The sequence below is a fragment of the Balaenoptera borealis genome, assembly GCF_965194805.1.
Source record: "Balaenoptera borealis genome assembly, chromosome: 2".
NCBI lineage: Eukaryota > Metazoa > Chordata > Mammalia > Artiodactyla > Balaenopteridae > Balaenoptera > Balaenoptera borealis.
Window position 1 is genome coordinate 152,887,184 of NC_138867.1, and position 27,961 is coordinate 152,915,144.

The 27,961-nt window shown below is 40.8% G+C and overlaps 1 protein-coding gene across 1 annotated transcript in view; it reads left to right on the forward strand.

Moving 5' to 3' along the window:
- The first annotated feature begins 306 nt into the window (after positions 1-306).
- TENM2 (teneurin transmembrane protein 2) overlaps positions 307-27,961 on the forward strand; it is a 590,108-nt gene continuing 562,453 nt past the window's right edge. The window contains exon 1 of the mRNA XM_082378741.1: positions 307-438. Coding sequence (XP_082234867.1) covers positions 333-438 — 106 coding nt within the window. The 5' untranslated portion in view covers positions 307-332. The remainder of the gene's footprint in view (positions 439-27,961) is intronic.

Below are 27,961 nucleotides of genomic sequence, written 5' to 3' on the forward strand. Positions count from 1 at the left end.
ACTTTTTACAATTCCATTTATTTAAGATTTTTAGACAGGCACCATAAACCTCAAGTTGAGATTTTAGTATTCTCAGAGGTCTGCAAAAATCATCAGCCTTCTAAATCGACATCTCTCCCGAGTTCCCCCTGTTCACCCCACCTCCTCTGCGCTCGCCCAGTTCAATTTCTCATCCCAGTTGAGCCCATTTTACAATCTTGTGAGCCTAGGGGCACATGGTAGACAATTGGAGAGTGATGGTTCTCAGCTGTGCCTGCTGAGAATACTGGAATCACCTGGGCAGCCCCAGGAAACTCTGATGCTGGTTAATTGGTTGAGGGTGTGGCCTAGGAATGCAGCTTTTAAACCAACCCTCCCACCACGTGATTCTCAAGCACAGCCAGGAACAGAACCACCGAGAGAGGAGCGTCCCTTTCCCCAGGACTAGAGGTGACTCAGGTATGTTTTTCATGACTAACTTTGACAAATTTGTGGTAAATTGTGCCCCTGACTGCTTTTAGTAACGACACAGTCTCGTTTTCATGGGAGATGATGATTTTGTGATGAACCTATTCACTGTTTCACTGCTTTGCTTTGCTTCCTTAGTATGTGGTGCTTTAAATGAACTTAGTGGTTGGAGACTTGTTGGTGCCGACGGTGCTTGCTAATCATTTCTTTCCTTCCCCACGCTTTTGACTATTGGGTCCCTTCTCAATCTCTGGGTGTACGTGAATAGCTGTCATTAGCCGTGGTAAGTGAGTTAAGTGAAACTAAGTATAGAAGCTCACTGAAACTGGACTATGTAATTACATTGTTCATTGGAATGGATTTTAATATTTACATGGAGAAAAAAAAACATCATCACATGTAGATAAATAACCCATTTTTCACAGAACAAGAGCAAACAGCCACCAAACTTAACTCTGTAGATTTTCCTAGGCAGGCTACATCTAAGAGCCAGAAATTTGGATCTATTACTTTTTACTATATATATTTCTGTACAATATTTATCTACTCTTGCTTTTGATATTGTCATTCCCCAAAGGGATACACACTTTTCTCAAGCTTTATGACTTTTTGTGGGACTCAAAACCCCAGTCTTAAGCTACACTCATTCACAGAGCAGAATTTTCCAGTGTGGGAGCTACATATACCACAGGTGGTAACAAGATGATTTTAGGTACAGTACCGGATGTGGCATTAAATAACTTTGGATCACATAGGAGAGGAGACAGAGCTTTTCTTTAAAAAGCCAGATAGTAAACATCTTAGACTTTGCAGGCCATACGGTTTCTGTGGCTACAGCTCAGCTCAGCCATTTTATTAGCAAAACAGCTGTAGACAATTCATAAGTGATAGGCGCGGCTCTAAATAAACCTTTTTTTTATGGATGCTGAGATTTCAGTTTCATATAATTTTTCCATGCCATAAAATAGTACTCTTTTGGTTTTCTTCTGCCATTTAAAAATGTAAAAATCATTCTTAGCTTTCTGTCTGTACAAAAATAATCACCGGGCAAGTTTGCCAAGTCCTGCCATAAGGGAAGCCTCTGTTTGATGATTGACTTTAACATTTCTCTAAAGCCTTTGAATTTCACTGTTTAACAGAGTTAGAAGTTGAATGTTTTATCTCTTTGTCAGACAAGACTATTTAGCTAGAACTGAACCACGCTGTGTTGAATCCCTTAAATTTTATTTTTAAAATTACCTTATATTCATGTCTAGTTAAGTGGTTTTTTTCCGTTTAGAACAGTGATTTTTAAAATGACTTACAGAAACATAGTAAGTAGAGAAGAGTCCAGGTGGTACATGATTGGCAATGATCACGAGACATGTGTGGAAGGGTTAATATTTGGGAAAATGCTATCCAGGTTTGAGTATCTGTCACTGTTTTCTTCAAAGGAATACCTGTGTTTCTGAAAAGAACAAACAAAAACCTTACTATGTTTCACCACAGCTCATGATACTTTTTAAAAAGCCCCCGATTAAACACACAAATCCCCCAGCCACCTCTTCATATCAGAGCCAGCTGAGGGATGAAAACCAAAGTAAAATAAGGTTAAAACTTGAGATGACTCTTGAAATACACAGAGCAAGAGTAGTGGAATTATCTCTCCGGAATCATCTGTGGAAGAGTCCGACATAATCTCACGTAGTTTCTTACCACACGTTTTATCTTAACACTTACCACGTTTGCATGATCAAGAGCCAACTGATTCATCTTTATCCAAAATGGTGACTCTCCCTTTCCTTTGTATGAAAGTACAATTGGGATTGTAGAATAGGGATTGGGAGGTATTCTTTTGAAAGAGAGCCGACTAAATTTTCTAAGCAAAAATAACCAATGACTGCGACTACAAATGTTTCCATTAATGCAAAGGCCGTGCTTATACCTGGTACCACGTTCTCTCAGTACATCAGCTGCAACAGGCGCTAAGTTCTCTCCTAGCTTCTCCTCCTGCCACCTCTCTGAGCTCTTCCCTCATGTTCCACCTCCTTGCCTTTCCTTCTCACTCAGCAGCCAGTAAGATCTTCAGTAAATCAGCCCAGGGCCATCCCGCTTAAAAACCCCAAGAGACTCATCACTGCCCTGGGGACACCCACCATCCAAACTCTCTAAGGCAGCCAGCCATCCAGGCCCTGCACCATTCCATCCCTGCCATTCTGGGGCCTCAGCGCGTGCTCCTTCCTTAGTCCAGCCCCTGACCTTCCTTCAATGCCTCACCCTTGCCCGGTTCTGTCCTGCCTTGGAGTCTAAAGCAGAGACGCTGTTCCCTCCATCTCAGAGTTTCTCATCCTTGGCACGATTGACATTTGGGTCAGGCAGTTGTTGGTAGTGGGAGGCTGACCTATGCACTGCGGGATATTGAGCGGCATTCTGGGCTCTCCCACTTCGATGCCAAGAGCATCACCTCCCCACAGTTACAGCCAACAAAAATGCCTCCGGCTGGTGCCAAATGTCCCGCCACTTGAGAAGCACTGCTCTACCAGGACAGTGTCCCTTATTTCTCCTGTTCACCTTTTAGAGCTCAAGCCTGCAGTTTACTTCTACAGCCTCCTTGACCCCCACTTTTAAAAATGGTTCCTCTGATTTGAACCTTTCATTCCATGCTTCACTTTTCCTTAGGAGTACTTGTCAATTATAATCATGGATCTGTGATGTGTTTAGTAGTTTAATGTCTGTTTGTTCCCTAGACTATAAGCTTCTCGAAGGCATGCTAATTTGTCCACTGACTTATTCCCAGCACTTATCACAGGGCCTGGCACGTTGCAGTATATCAAGAAACAAATTTCCAGTGAACAAAGTCAAAGTTTCCTTCCATAACCCTAGTCGCCTAGAACTGTGCTCACATAAACACCATCCCCAGCTGCTATGATTCGGGTTTCTTAATACAGAAAAATAAATTTTCAGGAGCTGTAGATATAATAACCCAACAAATTATCCCTCTAAATGATTAAATTACTCTCATATTTAGGGTACAAATGAGTGCCTTTATTGTTGACAAGAAAATGCACCTAACTCCAAATGCCATGGAGGGAAATTTCTCCTCCTCCCTTTTTCTCATTGTATGAGCTGATCTGTGTCCAGATCTGATTAACCTGAATAGGCAGCCTCTCCATGCAGTAACGTGAGCTGCATTAAAAGCCCTTCTTCTCCGTAATATTTCTTTTACCAGTACCCTCCCAGATTTTGTGGGGTTTTGTTATTGTTGTTTTCAGTTTTGCTTTGTTTTTAACCTTTGGAGTTACCTGTCAGTTCAAAGTACTGCATTTCTTTCTATAAGATAATGGCTTCTGGTCACGTCCTCATTTTTGTGTCTCTCACAAGCCCAGCTCACCAAACACTGTGCTTTACTGTCCTGAGTGACTTGACATTTTCCAACCAGACCATCATATCTGTCTCTCCATCGGGCTTTGGCCACACTGTTCCTTGTGTTAGAACATTCTCACCCAGTACCTTCTCCGAGAAACAATCCCTTAATTCCCAAGATTTATCTGACATCTTTCCCACCCACTTACCTGGCCCCCAATCTTCCCAGTGCCATTGCGCTTAATACACTACACTGCAGTTGCATGTTCATCGTCTGCCTGACCCCTAACATTGCTTGGAAATGCCTAGTGAGAGGAAGAGGAAAAGGCTCCTATAAATGTTTTCTATAGGAATTAACGAAGTACCTTTCAAAATGTAAGCCCCCTGAAACTGAAAATCAATTCTCTTGTTAGCTAGTTATAAAAGTCCATGTTTGGTTAGGGATAGTGAAAAGGAATATATATGGCTATTACCAAAGACTGTCCTAAGTACTTACGAAGATCTTTCAAAACAGAGATGGCACATATGTCAAGTCCTTCCAGTCAAAACTTAGAAGGCTTGAGAGGGTCAACACTCTGGAATACTGTGCTGAGCAGGATTCTGAGGCCTCATTCAAGCTTAACAAAAAGAATAATTGGATCCATCAACAAAGTGTTACGAACATCAGGTGGGGATGTGTAACATCCAAACTCTAAAGAGGTAACTAAATAGTAAAAGAAAAATCCTAACAAAAATTCTGCCTCTTTTACCTAGTGTTGATATCAGAGGACTAGTACTTGAAGAGACTTCCTTAGACATCCCTGAATCTAATCACCGTCTTTTATAGATGAAGCAGCTAAGGTCTGCAGAGTCAGTACGATGGGCAAGCCCCACAATAGCAAAGATAGAACTAGAACAATGCCCCGCTGATTATCTGTCTGAGAATTCTGACCCATGCTGAGTTCATGGGGCAACATTCCCGTGACATGGCTTGCAGTTGAAGAGGCTTCTGGATCTAATATTCCTCTGCTGGTGGCTGAGAGATGCAGACTAGCAGCTAGTAATAATGCAGCAATGATTTGTTTACTATCAACTTGAGCCAGGCTTTTGCTAAACACTTTGCTATGCAGTATCTTCCTCATCCACCCCAACAGTGCTCTGTGATAGAAATGATCATCATCCCCCATATGCAAATGAGAAAACTGAGGCTTGAATGATTAACTAACTTGGGAAAAATCACACAGCTAAAAATGGAGAGAGCTGGACTTTGTACTCAGTCTGACTCCAAAATCACTTTGTCCTTTGAGGACACCTTGAGTTCTTCAGACCTCTTCACAGACATGATATAGTATAGAGACAATGAAATTTGCAAAGACAGTTGCTCTGAAAAGATATAAAGAGTGCTTAGGAATTCTACAAAAACCTGTTGCTCCTTGATAGGAAAATCAGATGAAATGTGGACTACAGTATTTTCTTAAGTCTTCTAAGAATTGGAATGTGAAACTAGAAGCTATAGATGATCTGCGTTAAGATAAAAGTCATAAAAAGAGCGAGCCTTCCCTGGGGACTTACTACATGCTAGGCGCTGGGCTAAGTGTTTTCTAAACAGAATGACTTGAATCCCCGCAAACCTTGAGCAGGCTGGCATGTTCAGGTTGTGTACTGCACGACTCCAAAGGGTACCATTCATACAAACGATGACACACACAGTGGCTCTGCGTGTAGGGCAGTACAATGGCTCTGCCTCTGAGGTGGTTAATATTATCCCACTTGCTGTTGAGAAGGCAGAGTTTCAGTGGTTGGTTCGGGCTTCATGGAACTTCCCTAAGCTGAGCTGAGATTGTAACCAGGAGCACCCTTCAGAGCCCTTGTTCCTCACTGCTCTTGGTACACTAGTATGCCTATAAGCATCGTCTCAGAAGGCACAGAAGCAGGCTGATTAAATCAGCATGGCCAAGCTTGCCTGGGTTATTTGAAATCGGTCTTCATAGGAACCACAAAGCCAGCTGTTAATGACTCGATACTATTAGCAGTAGATTGTGGATATCACGATTCAGCCCATGTTTTCAAAGCAAAATAAACAGATTCCATTTGAATATGTATTGATTCTATATTCAGTACCATTATCCTGCTTTTTAGCATAGCATGCACTGGGAAAATAAAATTGCTGTTTAGAAATAATACTTGGTTCAGCATCAGTACCCACAGTCTCTACCTTAAAGAAAAAAAAACACAACTAGTAAGTTTTTGGGGAAAACAATACATGAATTAATTTCAGTTCAAAAGAACAGCAGGGATTATTCAGGTAAAAATATTTATGTCGCTATGATGGAATTGCCACATTTAATCAGCATGACCAGTAGCACTTTCTAAACAACAGCTGCTAGAGAAATGTACACAATAAATGTGGCAGTTCTGTGGAAAACGGAATTTTTGTATACTAGCTATTAGATTTTTTTTCCCCAATCATTACGTTTTTTTTCCCAATCACTCCCGCAGGATGTGGAGTTTTTGCATAAGTTGCAAATTCATGGTTAAATGAGGCACTTTTTTGACTTGGCAGAAGCTGTGTAAACATGAAGTTATGAATACTCTGAACTGGTTTGAAAGGTGGAACCTTAAACACCAGTGTTATCATGATGATGGTATTTTTTTAAAGATTGTTTTCAAATGACTCTGCTGGAAATTAGCATAAGGTAGCAACTACTCATTCTCACTCTGTGTAGCTTCTGAACTTTCAATAAGAAGGAAGAATAACATGGACTCCTGAAATATAGTGTCTGAGACCACTGGCTTTAGAATCAGGCTTGCTTGGCTTTGCTTCTCACTAACTGCATGTGAGATCTTGGGCAAGTCACTTAAGCCCTGGTCTTGTGTCCTCCTTCAGAAATAGGAAAGCTTCCAGCCCACATTACTGACTGTTACATGGGTTCACTGAATCAATACATGTATAAAGTGTTCAACAATGTGCCTGATTCCTAGTTAGTGGGACTCATTTTTTATAGCTTTTATAATTACTGTATTGTGGTATTCTCTGCTCTGCACTGAGAAAGGATCTGCCTGTATTGCTGTATAAATATTTTCTTATTTTAATGATAGTTGCTAACTTTTCATTTGACCTTTCCTTACTATTATATGTATGTTGTAATAAACTTGAACTACACTCAAAGTAAATAGGTTTCTTTCAATGTTATTATCTACCAGTTCCTTTTAGAGAATATTTGCTTTGGCAAGTAGAGGTATTTCCTGCTCTAATCAAACCACCAGGCTTATTCGATTTAAAGACATTTTCACAACATTTTGAACATTACGGCAGTTACAGAAAACTATAAAGTAGGTTCTCTGCCGTTGAAGAGATCTGGGGGAGGATTATTGACATCTTTTATGCAGAAGAAGAATCATCCTGAAATACCAAAGAAAGGTTTAATATACCTGTAATAACTGAAATGACATGCTGATTTAACTATTTAATGAGCAAAGCCTGTGAACTCTGCCCACCCATTCATTCGGCTACACAATGAAATAAATGACATCTGAACTTCCACGTCTGGATGACCAAATCTCATAAACAACGTAAGAAAGGATAGAAGCACTTGGGTTTCAGTATCATGTCTTTCTTTGAGAAAGTTCTGTCTCCCAAGTCCTTCACACCATCACACTTGTTTATACACTGATGTTCTGGCTTGGGTTTTGCTTCCCTCCACGGTGCCATGTCCTTCATTGAATTTCACTTCGCTTTAATGAAGAAAGGGCTGGTTTTGCCACAGTGTGAAACCTTTCAGTGGTAAATGTTTTTCCGAGAACTGCTGTTTTTATTTTCTTCAGAATTCTTTATTTGTGCCCCCTCTCTCCCTCTCTCCTTCTCTGTCTGTCTTGTTCTTGCTTTCTCTCTCGCACACACGCACAAGGACAGGCAGACACACCAACATTCACATACCTCTTCGCCTTCCTTCTCATAGCGTCATCCCATGCCCCGCAGTTGCCTTGGCTACAGTGAGTCCAGAGACTTCAAATCCAAAGCCATGTATAATATATGCTAGGGGACCCCTGCAGTGAGTGGTATACAGCATTAAAAAGGACACACTAAATCTTGACTTAAGCAACAAGTGAATTGGGTGTGATTCTTATTTGTTCAACGAAGAGGGGTCAACATAGGATTACTTTATATCATTTAGGAAAAGACGGGTTTTTTTTTTTTTTTTTCCAGAAAAGTATAGTAGAAACCAGTGAGTACACTGAAGTAGCCCTAATCCTCCAGTTTTATAGTATCATTGATGTATTCATTTTAGGAAAGTTGTATCAACAACTTAGGTCTTTGGGTGTGATGTAGCAAATAGATTTCTCCTAGGCTAATAGGGGAGAGTAATAGGAGGTGAGGATTTGTTCCTCTCCATCAAAAGTCTGTGTTTTGCTGTTGCTGTTGTTCATTCCCTCTCTTCAGCCCCTTCTCTTTGACAAAAGAGCAGATGCAAGGAATGGAGGGGGAAAAGAAGGAATGAACTGTTTGGCAGAGTAAGAGAAGGAATTCCTTGAAGTAAAAAAAAAAAAAATGATTTTCAGGCAGTTCTGAAGTTGATCCCATCTGAGAACTTTGTGATGGAAATTGGCTGTGGAGCTCACCTACCTGGGGTTACTATGATTGAGGCTTTTATTCCCTCAATTGAGTATGGCCATGGTGTGGGATTTTGGGAACCAGCTGGAAGGAGGGTATGTCTTCCCCACTTACCTTCATGGGGTCATCCTCTCAGCCTCCTCTGCACTCTGGGCTCCTGTCTTGACAACTGATATTTATTTGTCACTACCGATCATTTCTCTGGGTACAGTCTTAGCCCCAGCTTTTATTGTAGCTTTCACAATTTTCTTTTTCTGAGAGCTATAACCTAAGCACACCTCATCCAATAGGAGCCATCCTTACTAAATCATTTGTTTAATACAAAGCCCATAATGCAAAAACTAGTACTGTAGGTGGAGTCATTCTTTGTGTGGAAAAGTAAATGCCTCTGATTAAAAAAAAAAAAAGTTCCACCCTCATCCCTCACTACAGTTAGGAATATGAACTATATTCGGACGGAAGAGTTAAATGCCAATATTATGGGCTGCACAATTGAGCCCAGAAACAACAATAACAGGAAGGGAGAGGCAGGGAAGACCAGAAAGCTCAAGGAAAAAGAAGGCTTTGAAACAAAATTATAGAACTTTGTGTGAGTTAACTGGTTTTGCTTCTTTCTTTAAATAAGTTTATTTATTTTATTTATTGATTTTCGGCTGCGTTGGGTCTTTGTTGCTGCACGCGGGCTTTCTCTAGTTGAGGCGAGCTGGGGCTACTCTTCGTTGCGGTGCGCGGGCTTCTCATTCCGGTGGCTTCTCTCGTTGTGGAGCACGGGCTCCAGGCACGTGGGCTTCAGTAGTTGTGGCACACAGGCTCAGTAATGTGACTCGTGGGCTCTAGAGCGCAGACTCAGTAGTTGTGTCACACAGGCTTATTTGCTCCGCAGCATTGGGGAATCTTCCCGGGCCAGGGCTCGAACCTGTGTCCCCTGCATTGGCAGGCAGATTCTTAACCACTGCGCCACTAGGGAAGTCCTGTGGTATGCATTATTGACAGTGGGGTTTGAATAGTTTGAAGTTGGTAAATGTTCCTGTCGAGAAACCATGTGTTGCTTTGAGTTTGCAGAAACACCTGAGGAAGATGACCCCTTGCTGTCCTGATGGTCTTGTGCTTTTTGTGCATCAGATGGTGAAAATTGAGGACTTGAACTTACTTTCTTGCTTTTTTTTTTTTTTTTACTTGAAGTATAGTTGATTACAATGTTCTGTTAGTTTCAGGTGTACAGCAAAGTGATTCAGTTGTACATACATATATATGTACATACATATATATATTTTTTTCATATTATTTGCCCTTAAAGTTTATTAAAAATATCAAATATAGTTCCCTGTGCTATACAGGAGGACCTTGTTGTTTATCTATTTTATATATAGTAGTTTGTATCTGCTAATCCCAAACCCCCAATTTATCCCTCCCCAACCTTTCCCCTTTGGTAACCGTAAGTTTTTTTTTTCCTATGTCTGTGGGTCTATTTCTGTTTTGTATATAAGTCCATTTGTATAATTTTTTTTATATTCTACATATAAGTGATATCATATTTGTCTTTCTGTCTGGCTTACTTCACTCAGCATGTTAATCTCTAGGTCCGTCCATTTTGCTGCAAATGGCATTATTTCATTCTTTTTTATGGTTGAATAATATTCCATTGTATAACTATACCACATCTTCTTTATCCATTTTCTTAATAGTAAATATTTAAAGGGAAAACTTTGTCCTAACACTTTTAGCAAGTATGGTTATCACGTTCTGTTACATATGAGTGGAACTCTGCCGAGTTCACACTAGGAGATCATTTAATGCCAATACAAAACCAGCTAATGGACAAACAAATATTTCAATGAAACAGAATAATTAATAAGATCTTGATTTACTATTCTCAAAATTGTAGAATAATTGGTGGATATCTGGGTGTTCCTATTTTTTTTCATTCTTCCCCCCATTGGTTGTTCTGGATGGAACTTTAGAATATTTATGAAAATACTCTCTGGCATCCTCCCTACAATTTATCTACCTCTGTAGTAATTGGCTCTCTTTGGCATCCTTTGGCTCTCTTTGGCCTCCTCCCTACAATTTATCTACCTCTGTAGTAATTTGCTTCTGAATTTGAAGATTAAAAGACGATAAATGACAAGGCTTAGTGTTTACTGGCTGTGGTAAGGAGGGGAAGTGTGGATTTTCCTAAGACTCCATTAGAATTAGAATTCATCCTGTTCAGGGTAGTTCACCAAGTGTATCCTCTGCTCTAACACTTAGCAATGACTTAGACTCATAATGCATAGAGGTGTTATTAAAAATACATAGAAATTGACAGCATGAATTGTACATGATAAACTTCTAGAAATCCTGGAACCTGGTGCCTGCACCCTGAGTAGAGTCCTGGGAAGTCAAACTCTGTATTCCATTAGGCTTTGGTGTGGAGTCCAAACCAGACTGAAGGTGTGTGTGAGCATCAGAAAACGGTTTCTCTTGAGAACCCTCCAAGCTTTGATAAAGGTCTTTAAGTAGCTCTGATTAGTAGAGACTCCCCATCAATTAGGGAAATGGTATTCAGACACATCGAAAGTCAAAATATTAGCTACAGTTTACCAAAGTGAAAAGGAGTGAGTGTTGCTCGGTTTTCTGGTCCAGCCATTTCTCTGCTCAGTGAATATGATCAGGACTTTCTTGCTGTCTCTATGGATTTTAACTCGTTGATGTTGAGAGATACAGTCTAGGGTTGGAAAGAGAAATAGATTTTATCTAAAATTCTGATTCCTGTCGATTGATAGCAGATGCCTAAGGTGTTGAGAAGATTATGATATCATAATATCTGGGTTCAATTAAAAAAAACCATAAAAGAGTTGCCACAACTGAAGGGTAGTTTCTGCCACAAGGTGGGGGAGAGGAAGAGAGAGGAAGAAAGATGTACTGTATTATATAGACATACTTATATATGTATGTACCAAATGATCTAAAATAATTGTATATGCACTTTTAAGAGGTCACTGTAAGGGTGAAATTGCACAATATAGGTGTCAGAGACTGGCTAATTGTTTATCGACCTGTTGCCCCTTTCCCTCTTGGGCAGACAATGAAAATGCAATTTCAGTCTCCCTTGACGTTAGGTGTGTCCCTGTCCCTGAGTTCTGGAGAAGGGAATGTGTGTATAGACATGACATCATTTCCAGACACAGAAAATAAATCCACATAGGATTCTCCATCCTATTTCTCTGTGCACTGGCAGAAGGAATAGAGAGGACTTGGGTCAGAAAACCTAGAAGGGAGTGTGGACATGAGAAGGGGCCTGAGTCCCTGAATGATTGCATGGATCAGAGGCCTCCCCCGGCCCCTCCCACTTTTGCCTGCCAACCTGCTTTGTCCTGCCATGAACAAGAAATACACTTCTACTGTGTGGCGCCCCAAAAATCAAGGTTGGTTGCCTACATTGACTCATACTGTGTATGTCAAAGCTTTTTAGAGAATGTAAAGCACACCGGAAGTCTAGATTAGAAATACAAGCAGGCAAAATACATGATTTCCCTTTCCATACAAATTGTCTATTTTTATATCTGCTAAGAAGCTTTGCCAAAGCTTTCTTTCTCTTTCATTAAATGGGCATGTTGAACACACTTCCCTTCTTCCTAAATCGAGCTTATGCTTCAAACTGTCTGTCCAGCACAGCCCTCCCTGACGATGACAGTGTCAACATTTGAACCCAGGGGCAGCCTCCAAAACTACATGAGAACTCTCAGGGGAAATCTCAGGGGTGAGCAGAGAGGGGGAACTTCTCCCCTCTCTCCTTCCCCCCGGTACATACATCCTCGACTGAGTCACTTTCCTGCTTTGCAGTTCCTGTCTCTGCCGACTTGGGTTCACTGTGTGGCCTCCTCTAATCCCCAGGTTATTGGATCTTCTGCTCTCATTTTCTCCCCAGCACTTTCCTATTTAGGTTTTATAGAATTTATTTTTCCTTCCCTAAGTGTAATTTTTTGTATCTATCTTATTTGAATTTCATTTCATATAATCCCTCCGGTGCATCCAGGCCATTTTGGATTCTAAACGTGTTGTCTCATTCCTGACAGCTGGGTATTCATTGTAGAGTACAAATATATACTTAACTGTGATGGCCACACACTTATAAATAGAACAGTAAAACTACAGTGGAAGTTAGAAGAGATGGGAGCCATCCACGAGGCTGGTCCAATGGGTGCGTACTTGTTCTTGCAAATAAGGCAGCTAGAACAAATGGAAAACTGATTTAGCTTGCGTGTGCTAGCTCTCGCTCTCTCCCCCTCTCTAAGAATATCTTTGTCTCTGCATATCTTCCTCACTCTCCTCTCTCTGCAGACCCATTTTTCTTGTTCCATGGTTCACGTGGCAGGACATGGCTGCCAAGATCCCAAAGTTTTATACCCTCCACCCCATTTGAGAAATTGCCTCTGATTTTTAGTAGTTCAAAGTGTTAGAATGAGAGAGAGTGAGAGAAAGAATTCAAGAGAGAGAGAGAGAGAGAGAGACTCTTCTTGGTCCAGCTTGGTCAAGCATCCACATCTGGTCCAATAAACTCTAGCAAAGAGGGCAAAGTTATGGAGTGAAATAAGGCTCAGTGTTCCCAAGCCTGTGGATAAATGAAGGAGAATCATTTGGAATCGGGCACAGCCCCCAAAAGATCTACTTACGGAGGTGAAAGTGAATGGTAGAGGAACATAAAAGAATAAATGAGAGAAGTGAGAGAAACTGATTATAATTTCACTTATTTGAAACCTGAAATTCAGAAGAGCCTGTGTATGTGTGTGTGTATATATATGTATAGGTATGTGTATGCATTTATACACATACAATACACTTAGTGAATACATACTATGCCAGGTACTGGAGGAGCCCTTGTTCTCAGGTAGCTTTCAGTCTCATGGGAAACACAGACACACAAACCGAGAAAAGTTACGCTCTTGTGAATGGTGGTCATGGACCCCAGAGACCACTTACGAACCCAGGAAAGGAGAATGACAGGAAGTCTTCCCAGAGGAGTAGATGCCCGGGATGGCTCTGAAAGGCAGAATAGGAAGTGGCCGGATGAAGGATGGGTGAGCAGGCCATTCACAGTGGGAGGGATAACATGGACGGAGACAGGGCAGTGAGAAATAATATGGTGTATGTTCTGGGAAGGGTAGCCTGGAGTTGCTAAAGCATAAAGAGGTAAAGAGAGAAAAGCAGTAGGGAGGGAGCAAAGGGCACACTTTAAAGAACTTTGCTGGCCCGGTTCATAAATCCAGACATTAATCTAAGGACATTGGGAAACCATGGAAAGATTTTAAGCCGAGAAGTGATAACCACCAAACTTGTGTTTTATATAGATCACCCGGCAGAAAGCTGGAAAATGGATCTGAGAGGAAGACGATTTGGGAGGCAGGGAGACTAGTTAAGTAACTATTGCAGTGATCTAGGGGAAAGATGGAGAGCTAAGCTAAAGCAGAATAACATGAATATTCATGACTTCAACAAATAGATATTAACATTTCTTATGTGCCAGCTACTGTGCTAGATATCTTCCATGGGCCATCTTATTCAGTCTCTAGAAAAGACCTATCATGTCAGGTACTGTTATTGCAGGTGAGAAAGCTGAGGCTGAGAGACAGAGATTGCCACTTACTGGCTATGAGACTTTCGGCCAGGTAAAGGCAATATTTAAATCCAGGTCACTCTGACAACAAACTTCAGTAATTAACCACCATCCCAATGGTAATAGTGATGAAAAGGAAGGAGACAGGTCAGAAATATTTAGGAGGTATAATTATCCGGACCGCATGATGGACCAGGTTTAGGGAATAAGGGAGAAGAATTCGCCCAGGATAACTACCACGTTTTGAGCCTGGATGTCTAGGATGGTGGATGCAGAAGGGCTGGATTTTGTTCATTTTTGAAAAGGGCCTTTGATATTCATTCCGACTGAAATCCATCACCTGGAAACCAGTCATTTGCCAACATCACTCTCCAGACCCTTGGCCCTTCCATATTCTGTGGCTAGTCAGTCGCTCCAGCCCTCCTGGCCTGGGCCCCTTGGCCAATATTTCCACCTGTTTTACAGTTCCTGAAGTCCCTTTGTCCCCTGACCTTTCCACCGTACCCACCTTGCTAGTCGCTTTCCTTGGATCAAACTTACTGTCCATTTACCCTGTGCCAGCTCATGGAAAGTCATGCAGTGATCCCTGCAAAAAAGCAGCTGGGTTTAGTGCTCTCACTCACCCTTATCCTTTCCTCCTTCTTCCATCAACCTCCCCCTCCTGTTCTACACTGAGCCCCTCTCCTTAGACCCTACCCAGACACCTGCTCTTTGCAAGGTGAAGTAACTTGGCCACTGACTTAGGAATCAAGGTCATGTAAGTTGAGGTTGCTCAACTAAGCTGCCCACACCTCAACATTCATTATGATCCATTCTCCTCTCTCCACTCTTATTTCAGAAAAAGAGGTTGTTTCTCTTCTTGCCACCAACTGAAACTTGATCAATTGTGTGCAAACTATTTTTAATACATTATTTAAAATGTGTGCACCATGCAAATTCAGGTAAAGTTATTTATCCTCTCTATTAAAAAAAAAATAGTATTGTCATCATTAGCAGAGCTTCTGTCATCCCACAACAAACTATGAGAAGGGTTCAACTTTCTTCATCCTTACCTCGGGTCAGGACGAAGTAGGTTAACCTCCAGTCAACTAGATTTTAATTAACCCCAAAATGACGTTTCGCTTCCGTTTCTAAGCCTCAGCCAGTGAATTACCAGACAAAAAATAAGTTTAACAAGTAAAGAAAGGCAAAAGTCGTTAATATCTCAAAAACGAGGTTTTTTACTATATATTAACAAGCATTAAGATGCCACCATTTTTAAGATGTTTTTTTAAAAAGGGATTTGAGGGAAATTAAATGCATAAATGCAAATTTAATCCTGATGTCAGAAATGTGAATGTGCAAATGTGTAGAAAAATTGGATTTTATAAATAATATGATACAGTAAGCTTTATTCCTAGAATTATGCTTCTTTTTACCTAGTGCCTGTAGCTAAGTCTAACTTGGTCAGTTAGAAAATTCTTAGGCCACAGTGCCCTCTGTTAAAAATTTTGCTGTATTTTTTGTTTTACAGGGAAGTAGTATCTGAGACCCATGATAGCCATTTCTCTCTTAGGTTAAGAATTGTTTTTTGATGGCTTTGCTCGATGATCTTTTTCGAAAACATGAACATACCTTCAGAAAAGATTGAAGCACCACAAGGAAAGAAAAGCCCATAACTTAGGAGGCTTTTTTGAATATGGAATAAAACATGAATCTAGACATAAGCAAATTAGGACACAATTTTCAATGTTCTACCTCAGTAGGAGTTTAGTGGAGAAAACAATTTATTTGCTCTAAAATGACAGAATATTTCTCAGCAAACAGCCGTATGTGTTCGGGTGTGCATGTTTCCCTTATTAAATGATAAAATCACTCTAGCTCTGGATTTTAGTGTCTTCCTGCTGGAAGCGTCTGATTGCACAAATTAAGCCTAAGACTTAGTCTGGGCAAAAGTATTTTGCTGTCTCATAGGCTCACAGTTAGTGCTGCTATGTGGATATATATACTTCTGTATACATGTATGTATACGATTATATATTTTAACAGCATTTTTAAAAGGATAGTGTTTGAAATGTTCAGTGAATGTTTATTAGAATGCCTTGAATTCCCTGAGCCTCTGCCATGTTTTCTATCTTCCCATGGAGATTTTGGTTTTCTCTCTCTTCTAAAATAGCCTTAGCTGGTGAGAGGTACCAAATCGACAGCCTAGAAGTCAGGAAGCTACTTGTTACTACCATCCTGTAGTACTGCCTTTGGGTTTCTGTGCCACAGCTGGCTGAAAGAGCTCTAGTTCCAGCTTCCTATTTAATTTGGCTGGTACTCTCTTCCTGGTAATCACTTTACTAGCTTGCGCATAGGGTACTGATCTCATGGACTAAGCACACACACAGCTATAGGCGTGCACACACAAACACGGGCACACACACATGCACTCACAGGCAAATATACATGTATACGCACACACATACACATGAGTATCGTGTACATGTGTGCACATATGCATGCATGTGTGCAGTACACACAACACACACCTATGTGTGCACACCCACATGCACACATATATATGTGTATGTAGTACACATGCATGTAGATGCATACATCTGCATTTGCATGAACACACATGCACACACAGATCCAAAGCCCTTTTCCTCTTACCTCTCCCACCTAAACTTTTTCCTTTGTTCCCTTTTTTAAAAAATTTTTCATTTTATATTGGGGTATAGTTGACTTACAAAGTTGTGTTAGTTTCAGGTGTACAGCAAAGTGATTCAATTATACATATACATACATTCATTCTTTTTCAGATTCTTTTCCCATATAGGTTATTACAGAATACTGAGTAGAATTCCCTGTGCTGTAGTAGGTCCTTGTTTATTATCTATTTTATATATAGTAGTGTGTATGTGTTAATCCCAAACTCCTAATTTATCCCTCCCTGCCTCCTTTTCCCCTTTGGTAACCATAAGTTTGTTTTTTAAGTCTGTGAGTCTGTTTTTTTTTTGTTTTTTTTAGAAATTCACGTTCTTTTATTTATTTATTTATGACTGTGTTGAGTCTTCGTTTCTGTGCGAGGGCTTTCTCTAGCTGCGGCAAGTGGGGACCACTCTTCATCGCGGTGCGCAGGCCTCTCACCATCGCGGCCTCTCTTGTTGCGGAGCACAGGCTCCAGACGCGCAGGCTCAGCAATTGTGGCTCACGGGCCCAGTTGCTCCGTGGCATGTGGGATCTTCCCAGACCAGGGCTCAAACCCGTGTCCCCTGCATTGGCAGGCAGATTCTCAACCACTGCGCCACCAGGGAAGCCCTTGTTTTTTTTTTTTAAATCTTTCTTTTTAAAATTTTTTATTTATTTATTTATTTTTGGCTATATCAGGTCTTAGTTGCAGCACGTGGGATCTTCGTTGAGGCATGTGGGATCTTTCTTTGTTGCGTGGGCTTCTCTCTAGTTGCGGCGTGCAGGCTCCAGGGCACGTGGGCTCTGTAGTTTGCGGCAAGCGGGCTCTAGTTGAGGCACGCAAGCTCAGTAGTTGTGCCGTGAGGGCCTAGTTGCCCCGCGGCATGTGCGATCTTAGTTCCCCAACCAGGGATCGAACCCACGGCCCCTGTGTTGTAAGGTGGATTCTTTACCACTGGACCACCAGTGGTAAAGTGTTTTGTAAATAAGTTCATTTGTATCATCTTTTTGTATTCCACATAAAAGTGATATCATATGGTATTTGTCTTTGTCTTACTTCACTTAATATAATAATCTCTAGATCCATCCGTGTTGCTGCAAATGGCATTATTTCACTCTTTTTATGGCTGAATGGTATTCCACTGTATATATGTACCACATCTTCTTTATCCATTTCTCTGTCACTGGACATTTAGGTTGCTTCCATGTCCTGGCTATTGTGAATAGCGTTGCAATGAACAGCGGGGTGCATGTATCTTTTCAAATTATGGTTTTCTCCAGATACATGCCCAGGAGTGGGATTGCTGGATCATATGGCAACTCTGTTTTTAGTTTTTTGAGGAACCTCCATACTGTTTTCCATAGAGGCTGTACCAATTTACATTCCCACCAACAGTGCAAGAGGGTTCCCTTTTCTCCACACCCTCTCCAGCATTTGCTATTTGTAGACTTTTTAATGATGGCCATTCTGACCAGTGTGAAGTGATAGTTTTCTCCTCAACGTCCCCAATATTGAGACTCTTTTGAGGTTATTGTATAACTCATTGCTGTTCAGAATATGATATTTCTACAGATGAGGCCTGGATTTCTCTTTTTACAAGATCACTGAACAGTCCTATGCACCAATTATGGAAGTTTTCATAACCCGCCTAAGCAGAAGGAACATCAAATCATTGAAGCTTAATCCTAAAGAAACGAGGGTCACCTTGGCCTTGCCTTCTGACTTGGGCTGTCTGTGTTGTAATAAGTGAGGGACATGGAACTGAGAGCTTTCCCACAGCATCCTTCCCTAGATCCAGGGTGTCAACACACACAGGGATTTGTAAGTGTTTTCTACCACTTTCCCTGATTACTTCTTTGTGGGGGACATTGGTTTTCACATCCCATCACTTCCCCGGCGTTCCAGGGTTCTTTGCGTTAGACTGATGAGAGAGGCGTTGAGAGTTGTTTCTCCTGCTGGGGCAAGAAGTGGCACGGATTGGAGGTGGCTTCATCACGCCCTGTAGATCTTATCTCTGCTCTTCTGCTTTTGTTTCATGCATTGAGAAAGGGCACACTGGGTCCGACCTCTGCTAAGTCACTGTGGAAAAGACTGGAAACAAGAAGAGGAAGAGGATCGTGTCTCTTAGTTGAATGCTCTGAGTTTATTGACTCCTATCTTTCTTGTTGTGGGTAGACTTGGGCTTCCCAGGCCTCTGAGCTCAGGATTCTGTGATCTGTCAGCTTTCAGGTCAACAAACCCCTGCCAGGGAGGCTCCTGAACAACAGACAAGTGAGAGGAACTGACTTTTGTAAGAAAATTGGACAAAGTGAATAAACTGCTTAGGAGGATTTACTAGCCCAGTAGAGGAAACGTCTACCAGCTCAAATCCCATGAGATTCTTGCAGTATTTTCCCAGTCTGTTGCCTACCATCCCCAACCCAGACACTGCCCCCAAATTCATGTCACTGGGGCTATCTCCACAGCCTTACACTGTCACTTTTGTCCCCAAGGTTGGTGGGGCCTGAAAACGCAGCATAGGTAGGACTTCCAGTGTTAGCTTAAAAAGCCCTGAAGTCCCGATGTATACAATTACCTAAACACTTTCTACCTCTGTACATGATTTCTAAGCAACGTGCTCATTATTGTTAATAGAACAAGGAGTACCTACTTTATATTAATTTTAGTGTTAGGCTCTAAGGTTGCCAAGGTAACAGGACATAGCCCCGACCTCAAAGATCTCATGGTCTTGGAAGGAAGAGACAGGAAAGTTCATACTATAGAGAATCTGTAGTACATAATATGTGGACAAGGGATGGTGAGGCTAGAGAAAGGACACCAGGAAGGAGGCTGACTTGGTGGAGTTGGCCCAAGAAGATACCTTTTAAACTATATCTTAGGAGAAAGAAGAGGGTTAGTCAAATTAATTTAGCTGGAATTACAGGTCCGCACACTAATATATATATTAGTGACCACCTGTTTCTTTGGGGATTTTTCAAGAAGTCTGTATATGGGGGTAGGTAACGTGTGCTGCTTGCTGAGGCCCAGTTGGAGAGGGGGCTAGAGAGGCCATTTAGTCCACAATGAGCCATTGAAGGGTTTAAAGCAGTAGAATTAAAATATCATTTTCATTGCTTTGTCTTCTACGGTGCTTTGACTGTATACTTATGAACACAGATATTTTCAACAGAATTGTCCCAAGATTGATAAATTTTTATTGAGAAAATATTTCCTGGGAGCAATAAGCTTAAGCCAATTTAATTTCTTTATCAACTTCATATACCTTTTCATACAGAACCCATTCATCCAGAGTGAATGATGGGGTCAGATCTTCTTTGGAATCAAAATGACAGAGGAAAAAAAAACTCAGGGTAGCAAAGGAAGAAAAGTAGTGAGTTCAAAACTTCCCCCTTTAGGTTCTCATTTTATAGAGGTCATGTGAGCTGCTGAATGCAAAATACCTTCTTGCCACCTTCTCATGTTAGTTTGGGACACAGGAGGGGTCCACTTCAATTCGGGGAGTCAGTTATTTTAGAATGCTTCCATCCTTGGGGAATTTTTAAGTTTTCTAATTATCTCTGAAGCAACTGAATATATTTCAAATGGGACTTTCAAGGAGAGGGACGGTGGAAGTTGAGCAATTAGGCACACTTTGCTTGCTGCCATCAAAAACAAAAGGGACAGAGCTTGGAGGGAAGGTATAATCCTTCCCGCCGTTCCTCACACCAACGGCAGCTGCTGTTGTATGCTCAGAGCCCGAGGCTCTTCAGGGTCACTGAGGAACATCGTCCCTGTTCATCCCACATCAGCCCAGGAGCACAGGGACCTGGAGAGGTCCTTTGTTGTAGCAACAGTGACTTCTGTCAGGAAGGCTTGAAAACACCTGAGGGTTGATGATGACCGGGAAGCTGTATTTTGAAGGATCCTGAGGCGTCTCTTTAACATTCATGCCTCCTTCAGCAATCTGCTAATCTGTAGACTTCAGCTTTCATCTCCTTGAATGCCACCCGGCTCCCCTTGTTGTGCCATGCCTGTGAAATATGCATCACTCCTGTGCCTTTCATCTGAGAGTTGATGACCAAGATTGAAGTCTTAGTCAGCAATGGGTTAATGTCACTTGGAATTAACAGCAGTTTCACTCATTGGCTTTTATTGTTAATATTTACATAACTTCCAGATTGTGGCCTTTGGGTAGGGAGACCAATGGAATGTGTAATGAGGCAAGGTCAAGAAGCTCAGAAAGTCACTTCTTTCTTTTTTTTTTTTAAAAAAAGGTGTGTTTTATTTATGCTTTTAATAAATGAATTGAATGGCTTCCAGTAAAACTGACAAAAATAAAATATAAGCTTTGGCTTTATGCAAGTCTGAGCAATCCAAATGGTTACTAAGTGGTAGTATTTGGGAGGTGGGTAAACTCAGTTTTCTGAGGCAAGCCATTACAAAAATCTGAAGGAAAAATATCAATTTTAAGTCTTTTTTGTTACCTTTTTTTTCAAGTTGGTAAACTTTACATAAAGCATCTTTACTCAGCCTTTGTACATTTTCTAGCACTACCAAGACCACACTAACCTGCTTTCTTCAATTTGGCTTTCAATTCAGTATTTTGAGTGCTTCATCCTTGGCTATAAAGTGACTCCTTCTACCTCCTCAGTTTTAAAGTCTCAAAGCAAGATGGCTTAGAAATAGATGGAACATATTCTCAAATATTCTGAAATAACCCAAGAGTTGTATTTGAATGATTTCAGTGGCACACACTTCATGTTCTGAATTCTTTGCCTCCTTGAATGCTTATTAATTTTCTCGAGAATCGTATAGTTTTTACACCATCCATCTTTTTCGAGATTTCACTGGTGCTTAAAATATAAAGATATTTTCCTGCTTCTTGAGGAAGCAGTATTTTCCCTTTCTGGTTGAAAGGAATTATAGCAAAAGAAAAGAGCATGATCTTTGGAATCATCTGTCAGTCATAATCAAAGCTACATCACTGACAGACTTGTGCCCTTGGGTCCACTTCTCTGAGCCTCAGTTTCTAAACCTGCTAAATGGGGATTAAAATAAACAAAGACCGGAATCACTGTGGGACAGAAACTATATAGATTTGCTCACAGGTACTGCCCCAAAGTGGACTTTTGGGAAAAGCAGACCAGACTTTTGTTCAGTGTCCTTTGTGTTGGAATTACAGTGAGTTGTTCTACATCTGTCAAACACCCTGACTTTTCTTTTGAGATTTTAGCCCTGATAATTTGCAAGGGAGTTTTAATTTTAAATAGGTGATTTCTAAAGGTCTTGCTGTTCTGAAATTCTGAATATCTGTCATCCAAATATGAATTAGGTTTTACATATACTGTAATAGTTATTTCCTGAATCCAAGACACACAGCTTCCTTCAACATAATGTGGGAAACTTCAACTCTCTTTGCAGAGTCAAGTGCAGGAAAGCCATCATCCAGTTTGTTCTAGTGTGTGTGTGTGTGTGTGTGTGTGTGTGTGTGTGTGTGTATATGTATATGTTTTGTTTTGTTTTGTTTTTTTACATGTCCTCCATCCCTCTCTCTGTTGCTATGGAACTGATTCAGCTCTAAGGACCTCACTTGAAGCTATGTTGTATGATCATTGCTAGGCTTATTGTCTGACAAATTGAGACCTGTTCCTGGACCATTCACAGAAGAGCCGGTGACCAGGGCAAGTCACAGCTTCTCTGTGGCTCAGTGTCTGCGTCTCTAAAACAGGGTAGTCACCCCTGTCCTTTCTGCCTTGCCAGAGACAGTGTATATTAAAGAGGTTTGAAAAACCTCCTGGGTTGAACAAATTCTGGATGAACCATTGGTAGTGTAGAAAAGCACAGAGCCTGTATAACCCTCTGGGACTAAAAGGGGCCAAAGTCAAATATGTAATTCAAAGACAGGTTGACTGGGGTTTGATATCCGAATTATTTTATCCATTGTGTTTGAAAGAATAAGGGTTTTGAGGTCCTACCATAGATCAGGATTCACACAAATAAAGAGAAACCATTTTCCAAGCACAACAAGGTGGGTTCCAGTTAAGAAAGGCTAGTTTGAATCAATGGTTCAGTTTTATATCTTCTTTTGCTTCAGAATTTACCAGTTTTGAGACCTTTGACATTTCATTTAACCTTTCTGAGCTTCAGTTTCCTCATCGGCCCGAAGGTGATACTAACAGCAGTTTTTCAGCTTTTTTTGTGTGTGTGAATTAGAGACATGTAAAAATATGTAAAGCACCTAGCACAATCCCAGAGACACACATGCCCCAAAGAAATATTGACGATTGTTTCTAGATTTTACACCTTTCAAGTGTACAACTAAACCAGATGTTGAACTCAGCCTGTGTGTTATAGATGCTTTTTTAGATAGCGAAGTGTATATAAATAAAAGAAGGATGAAAAGAATTCTACCCAAAAAAAGCAAAGACGTGTTGGGAATGTAATTAAAACAGAACAGATGAAAGAAATTATTTGGCAGAGAGGAGATCCCATTCCTAATAAGACATGCATCACCTTTCAAGGTAAATTTTAGAATGGAAACACTTTTTGAAATGGATTGGCCTGCACGCTTGTGAAGGCCCCTGTGGACCAAGTTCTTGTCTTCGGTCAATACCCTTGGTCTCAGTGACTTATCACAAAGGACTAGATAGAGAAGACAGCTCTTTGGTGCTGTCAAGTATTGAGATTTTTAGGGCAACACTAAGATGTAAGGAAAATTCCTAAGGGTTTGAGATCAGAGGGTCCTGGAGAGCAGGAGGAGTCCTCGAACAGCTTGAATTGGGTTTCCAAGGGGAAAGAATGTGTTTCTGAGGAGGTGAAAGGTAAAATGAATGTTTGATGAACTGAGAATGAGAGTAGAATGACAGACAATAAGCAGCCTAAGCCCTGGATGATGGCTGGGCATAGGGTTAATGGCAAGAAGAAGGGAAATCTAAATAACCAGAATATGTGCAATAAAGTACACAAAAGATAGTTTTCTCAGGACTGAGCAGACCCCCTAGAACAGTGATTCTCAACCAGGGGTGATTTTGCCCCCCAAAGGGCTTTGGCATTGTCTGCAGACATTTCTGTTTCACACAATTTGGGGGGAGAGGGGGTGCTACCTGCATCTAGTGGAGCGAATCCAGAGATGCTGCCACACACCCCACAATGCACAAGATAGTCCCCACCTCCAACAAAGAATTACCCGGCCCAAGATGTCAAGAGTGTCCAGGTTGAGAAACCCTGCCCTAGAAAGGCATTTTCTAAACTCCATTCCACCAGCCTGCCACAGGGTAATGATATTTGTGGGGCGGGGTGCGTGGAGGAGATGTGGTTTGGGAAGGGAGGTTCCATGTCGCCATAAATTGGGGAAGTTCTGTGACCCCCAAAATGTAAATAGGTTTCTTTACTGCAGAATGTTTCTAGTATTTAATTAAAAAGGAAACCATTGCCAAAGCCAATTTTCCTAGAAATAACTTTGTAACTTATAAATGTTCTGCAAAGTATAGTATGGGAAACACTAACCTAGTATTACACGTTAATTACTCTGGTAGGATATGCCACAGTATCTACTTGAAAAAAAGTGGACACAGTCGACCTTCAATTGTTTAAACACACACACACAATCAAACAAAGCCTAGCCATGCATTTGAACAAAAATGTGGAGGCGTGAAAGATTGCATCCTGAGAGAGAGTACATTATCTTGATGGCTCAGGCAGTGAGAAAACAAAGAATGTTCTAGTCCATGGTTCCTTCATACCATCTCTAGCAGTAAGAATGACAAAAGTCTAATGTCTCATCAGTATGCCAGGATGCTAATACAGCCATTTCCCTGATAGGCACTCAGTACGTTTGTTGAACTGAATTTATTGTTGATACTTAAGTGATTCTCCCCACCCCAGTTATAAGTGAGTAGTTACAGCGGATGCTCACATCTGATTGCTTTGTTTATAAAAGGATTCCATTCACTTGCATTTTTTTTCACTCTGAAATATTGCATTTATTTAAGTGCATCTTCTTAGAAGATGTATTCAGAAGAGAGCCCGAATAATGTATGCTCCCTGGTTGAATGCAAGGACATAAGTAGAGGTGTTGGGCTGACATCAGAGCTTTTGAGTGAAAGTAGAAGCCCAGAGGAATAAGGGGAGAATTTATTATTGTTTACGTGTTATACGGAAGCTTTAAGTTTCCTTAGTTACATGAACGTAATATGCATCACTCCAAAGTGGACCTGGAGGGGCCTTGCAGGGGAGGAATTGGGTGTGTGCTGTGCTGTAATGAAATCTGCAGTAATCTGTTACAAATGGCAGTTTATTAGGAAATAGGCATGTGTGTTTAGCATAATAAAATCCCTGCCTTCTAGTAGCCCAATTACTTAATTTTCCAGGAGAAACCTTATATCTCATCTCTCCTTTGATCCTACTTACTATAGTATTAAGGGATTAAAAACCTTAGGACCTTTTGTCCTTCAGTCATTCATTAGCTTGATGTTATACCTAATCCCCATTTCCATTTGCAGAAAATTCAGTTAATATAATCAGCTATCATTTTGTAGGTTTAAAAAAAAGTAATATCGCTTGAAAAGAATGTTGAAAATTTTTTTTCAGTGGTTTAATTTTGTATCAGATGCCACTTAAATCCTTATGTATTCATTTTTCTATCGCTACCATAGCAGAGTACCACAAAGATGACTTGAAACAACACAAATTTATTATCTTATGGTTATGTAGATCAGAAGTCCAACATGAGTTTCACTGGGATAAAACCAGGGTTGCATTTCTTTCTGGAGGTTCCAGGAGAGAATCTGTCCCTTGCTTTTTCTAGCCTCTAGAGGCTGCCCACACTCCTTGGTTCATGGCACCTTCCTCCGACTTCAAAGATTATCAGTGCTGCGTCTCTCTGACCGTGCTTTCATTGTCACATCTCCCTCTCACCATAGCTCGGAAAGTTTCTTTATTTATAGGGATTCAAGGATTAGATTGAAAAGCCCAGGACCAGATGGCTTCACAGGTGAATTCTATCAAACATTTAGAGAAGAGCTAACAGCTATCCTTCTCAAACTCTTCCAAAATATAGCAGAGGGAGGAACACTCCCAAACTCATTCTACAAGGCTATCATCATCCTGATACCAAAACCAGACAAAGATGTCACAGAGAAAGAAAACTACAGCCCAATATCACTGATGAACATAGATGCAAAAATCCTCAACAAAATACTTGCAAACAGAATCCAACAGCACATTAAAAGGATCATACACCATGATCAAGTGGGGTTTATCCCAGGAATGCAAGGATTCTTCAATATACGCAAATCAATCAATGTGATACACCATATTAAGAAATTGAAGGAGATAAACCATATGAGCATCTTAATAGATGCAGAGAAAGCTTTTGACAAAATTCAACACCCCATTTATGATAAAAACTCTCCAGAAAGTAGGCATAGGGCTTCCCTGGTGGCACAGTGGTTGAGGGTCTGCCTGCCAGTGCAGGGGACGCAGGTTCGAGCCCTGGTCTGGGAGGATCCCACGTGCCGCGGAGCGGCTGGGCCCGTGAGCCACAATTACCAAGCCTGCGCATCTGGAGCCTGCACGTCTGGAGCATGTGCTCCACAACGGGAGAGGCCGCGATAGTGGGAGGCCCGCGCACCGTGATGAGGAGTGGCCCCTGCTTGCCGCAACTGGAGAGGGCTCTCGCACAGAGACGAAGACCCAACGCAGCCATAAATAAATAAATAAATAAATAAATATTTTCTTTTTAAAAAGTAGGCATAGAGGGAACTTACCTCAACATAATAAAGGCCACATATGACAAACCCACAGCCAACATCGCTCTCAGTGGTGAAAAACTGAAACCATTTCCACTAAGATCAGGAACAAGACAGGGTTGCCCACTTTCACCACTATTATTCAACATAGTTTTGGAAGTTTTAGCCACAGCAATCAGAGAAGAAAAAGAAATAAAAGGAATCCAAATTGGAAAAGAAGAAGTAAAGCTGTCACTGTTTGCAGATGACATAATACTATACATAGAGAATCCTAAAGATGCTACCAGAAAACTACTAGAGCTAATCAATGAATTTGGTAAAGTTGCAGGATACAAAATTAATGCACAGAAATCGCTTGCATTCCTATACACTAATGATGAAAAATCTGAAAGTGAAATTAAGAAAACACTCCCATTTACCATTGCAACAAAAAGAATACCTAGGAATAAACCTACCTAGGGAGACAAAAGACCTGTATGCAGAAAATTATAAGACACTGATGAAAGAAATTAAAGTTGATACAAATAGATGGAGAGATATACCATATTCTTGGATTGGAAGAATCAACATTGTGAAAATGACTGTACTACCCAAAGCAATCTACAGATTCAATACAATCCCTATCAAACTACCACTGGCATTTTTCACAGAACTAGAACAAAAAATTTCACAATTTGTATGGAAACACAAAAGACCCCAAATAGCCAAAGCAATCTTGAGAAAGAAAAACGGAGCTGGAGGAATCAGGCTCCCTGACTTCAGACTGTACTACAAAGCTACAGTAATCAAGGCAGTATGGTCCTGGCACAAAACAGAAATATAGATCAATGGAACAGGAAAGAAAGCCCAGATATATAAACCCACGCACATATGGTCACCTTATCTTTGATAAAGGAGGCAAGAATATACAACGGAGAAAAGACCGTCTCTCCAATAAGTGGTGTTGGGAAAACTGGACAGCTACATGTAAAAGAATGAAATTAGAACACTCCCTAACACCATACACAAAAGTAAACTCAATGTGGATTAAAGACCTAAATGTAAGGCCAGACACTATCAAACTCGTAGAGGAAAACATAGGCAGAACACTATGACATAAAGCACAGCAAGATCCTTTTTGACCCAGCTCCTAGAGAAATGGAAATAAAAACAAAAATAAACAAATGGGACCTAAGGAAACATAAAAGCTTTTGCACAGCAAAGGAAACCATAAGACGAAAAGACAACCCTTAGAATGGGAGAAAATATTTGCAAATGAAGCAACTGACAAAGGATTAATCTCCAAAATTTACAAGCAGCTCATGCAGCTCAATATCAAAAAAACAAACAACCCAATCCAAAAATGGGCAAAAGAGCTAAATAGACATTTCTCCAAAGAAGATATACAGATTGCCAACAAACACATGAAAGAATGCTCAACATCATTAATCATTAGAGAAATGCAAATCAAAACTACAATGTGGTATCATCTCACACCAGTCAGAATGGCCATCATCAAAAAATCTACAAACAGTAAATGCTGGAGAGGGTGTGGAGAAAAGGGAACCCTCATACACTGTTGGTGGGAATGTAAATTGATACAGCCACTATGGAGAACAGTA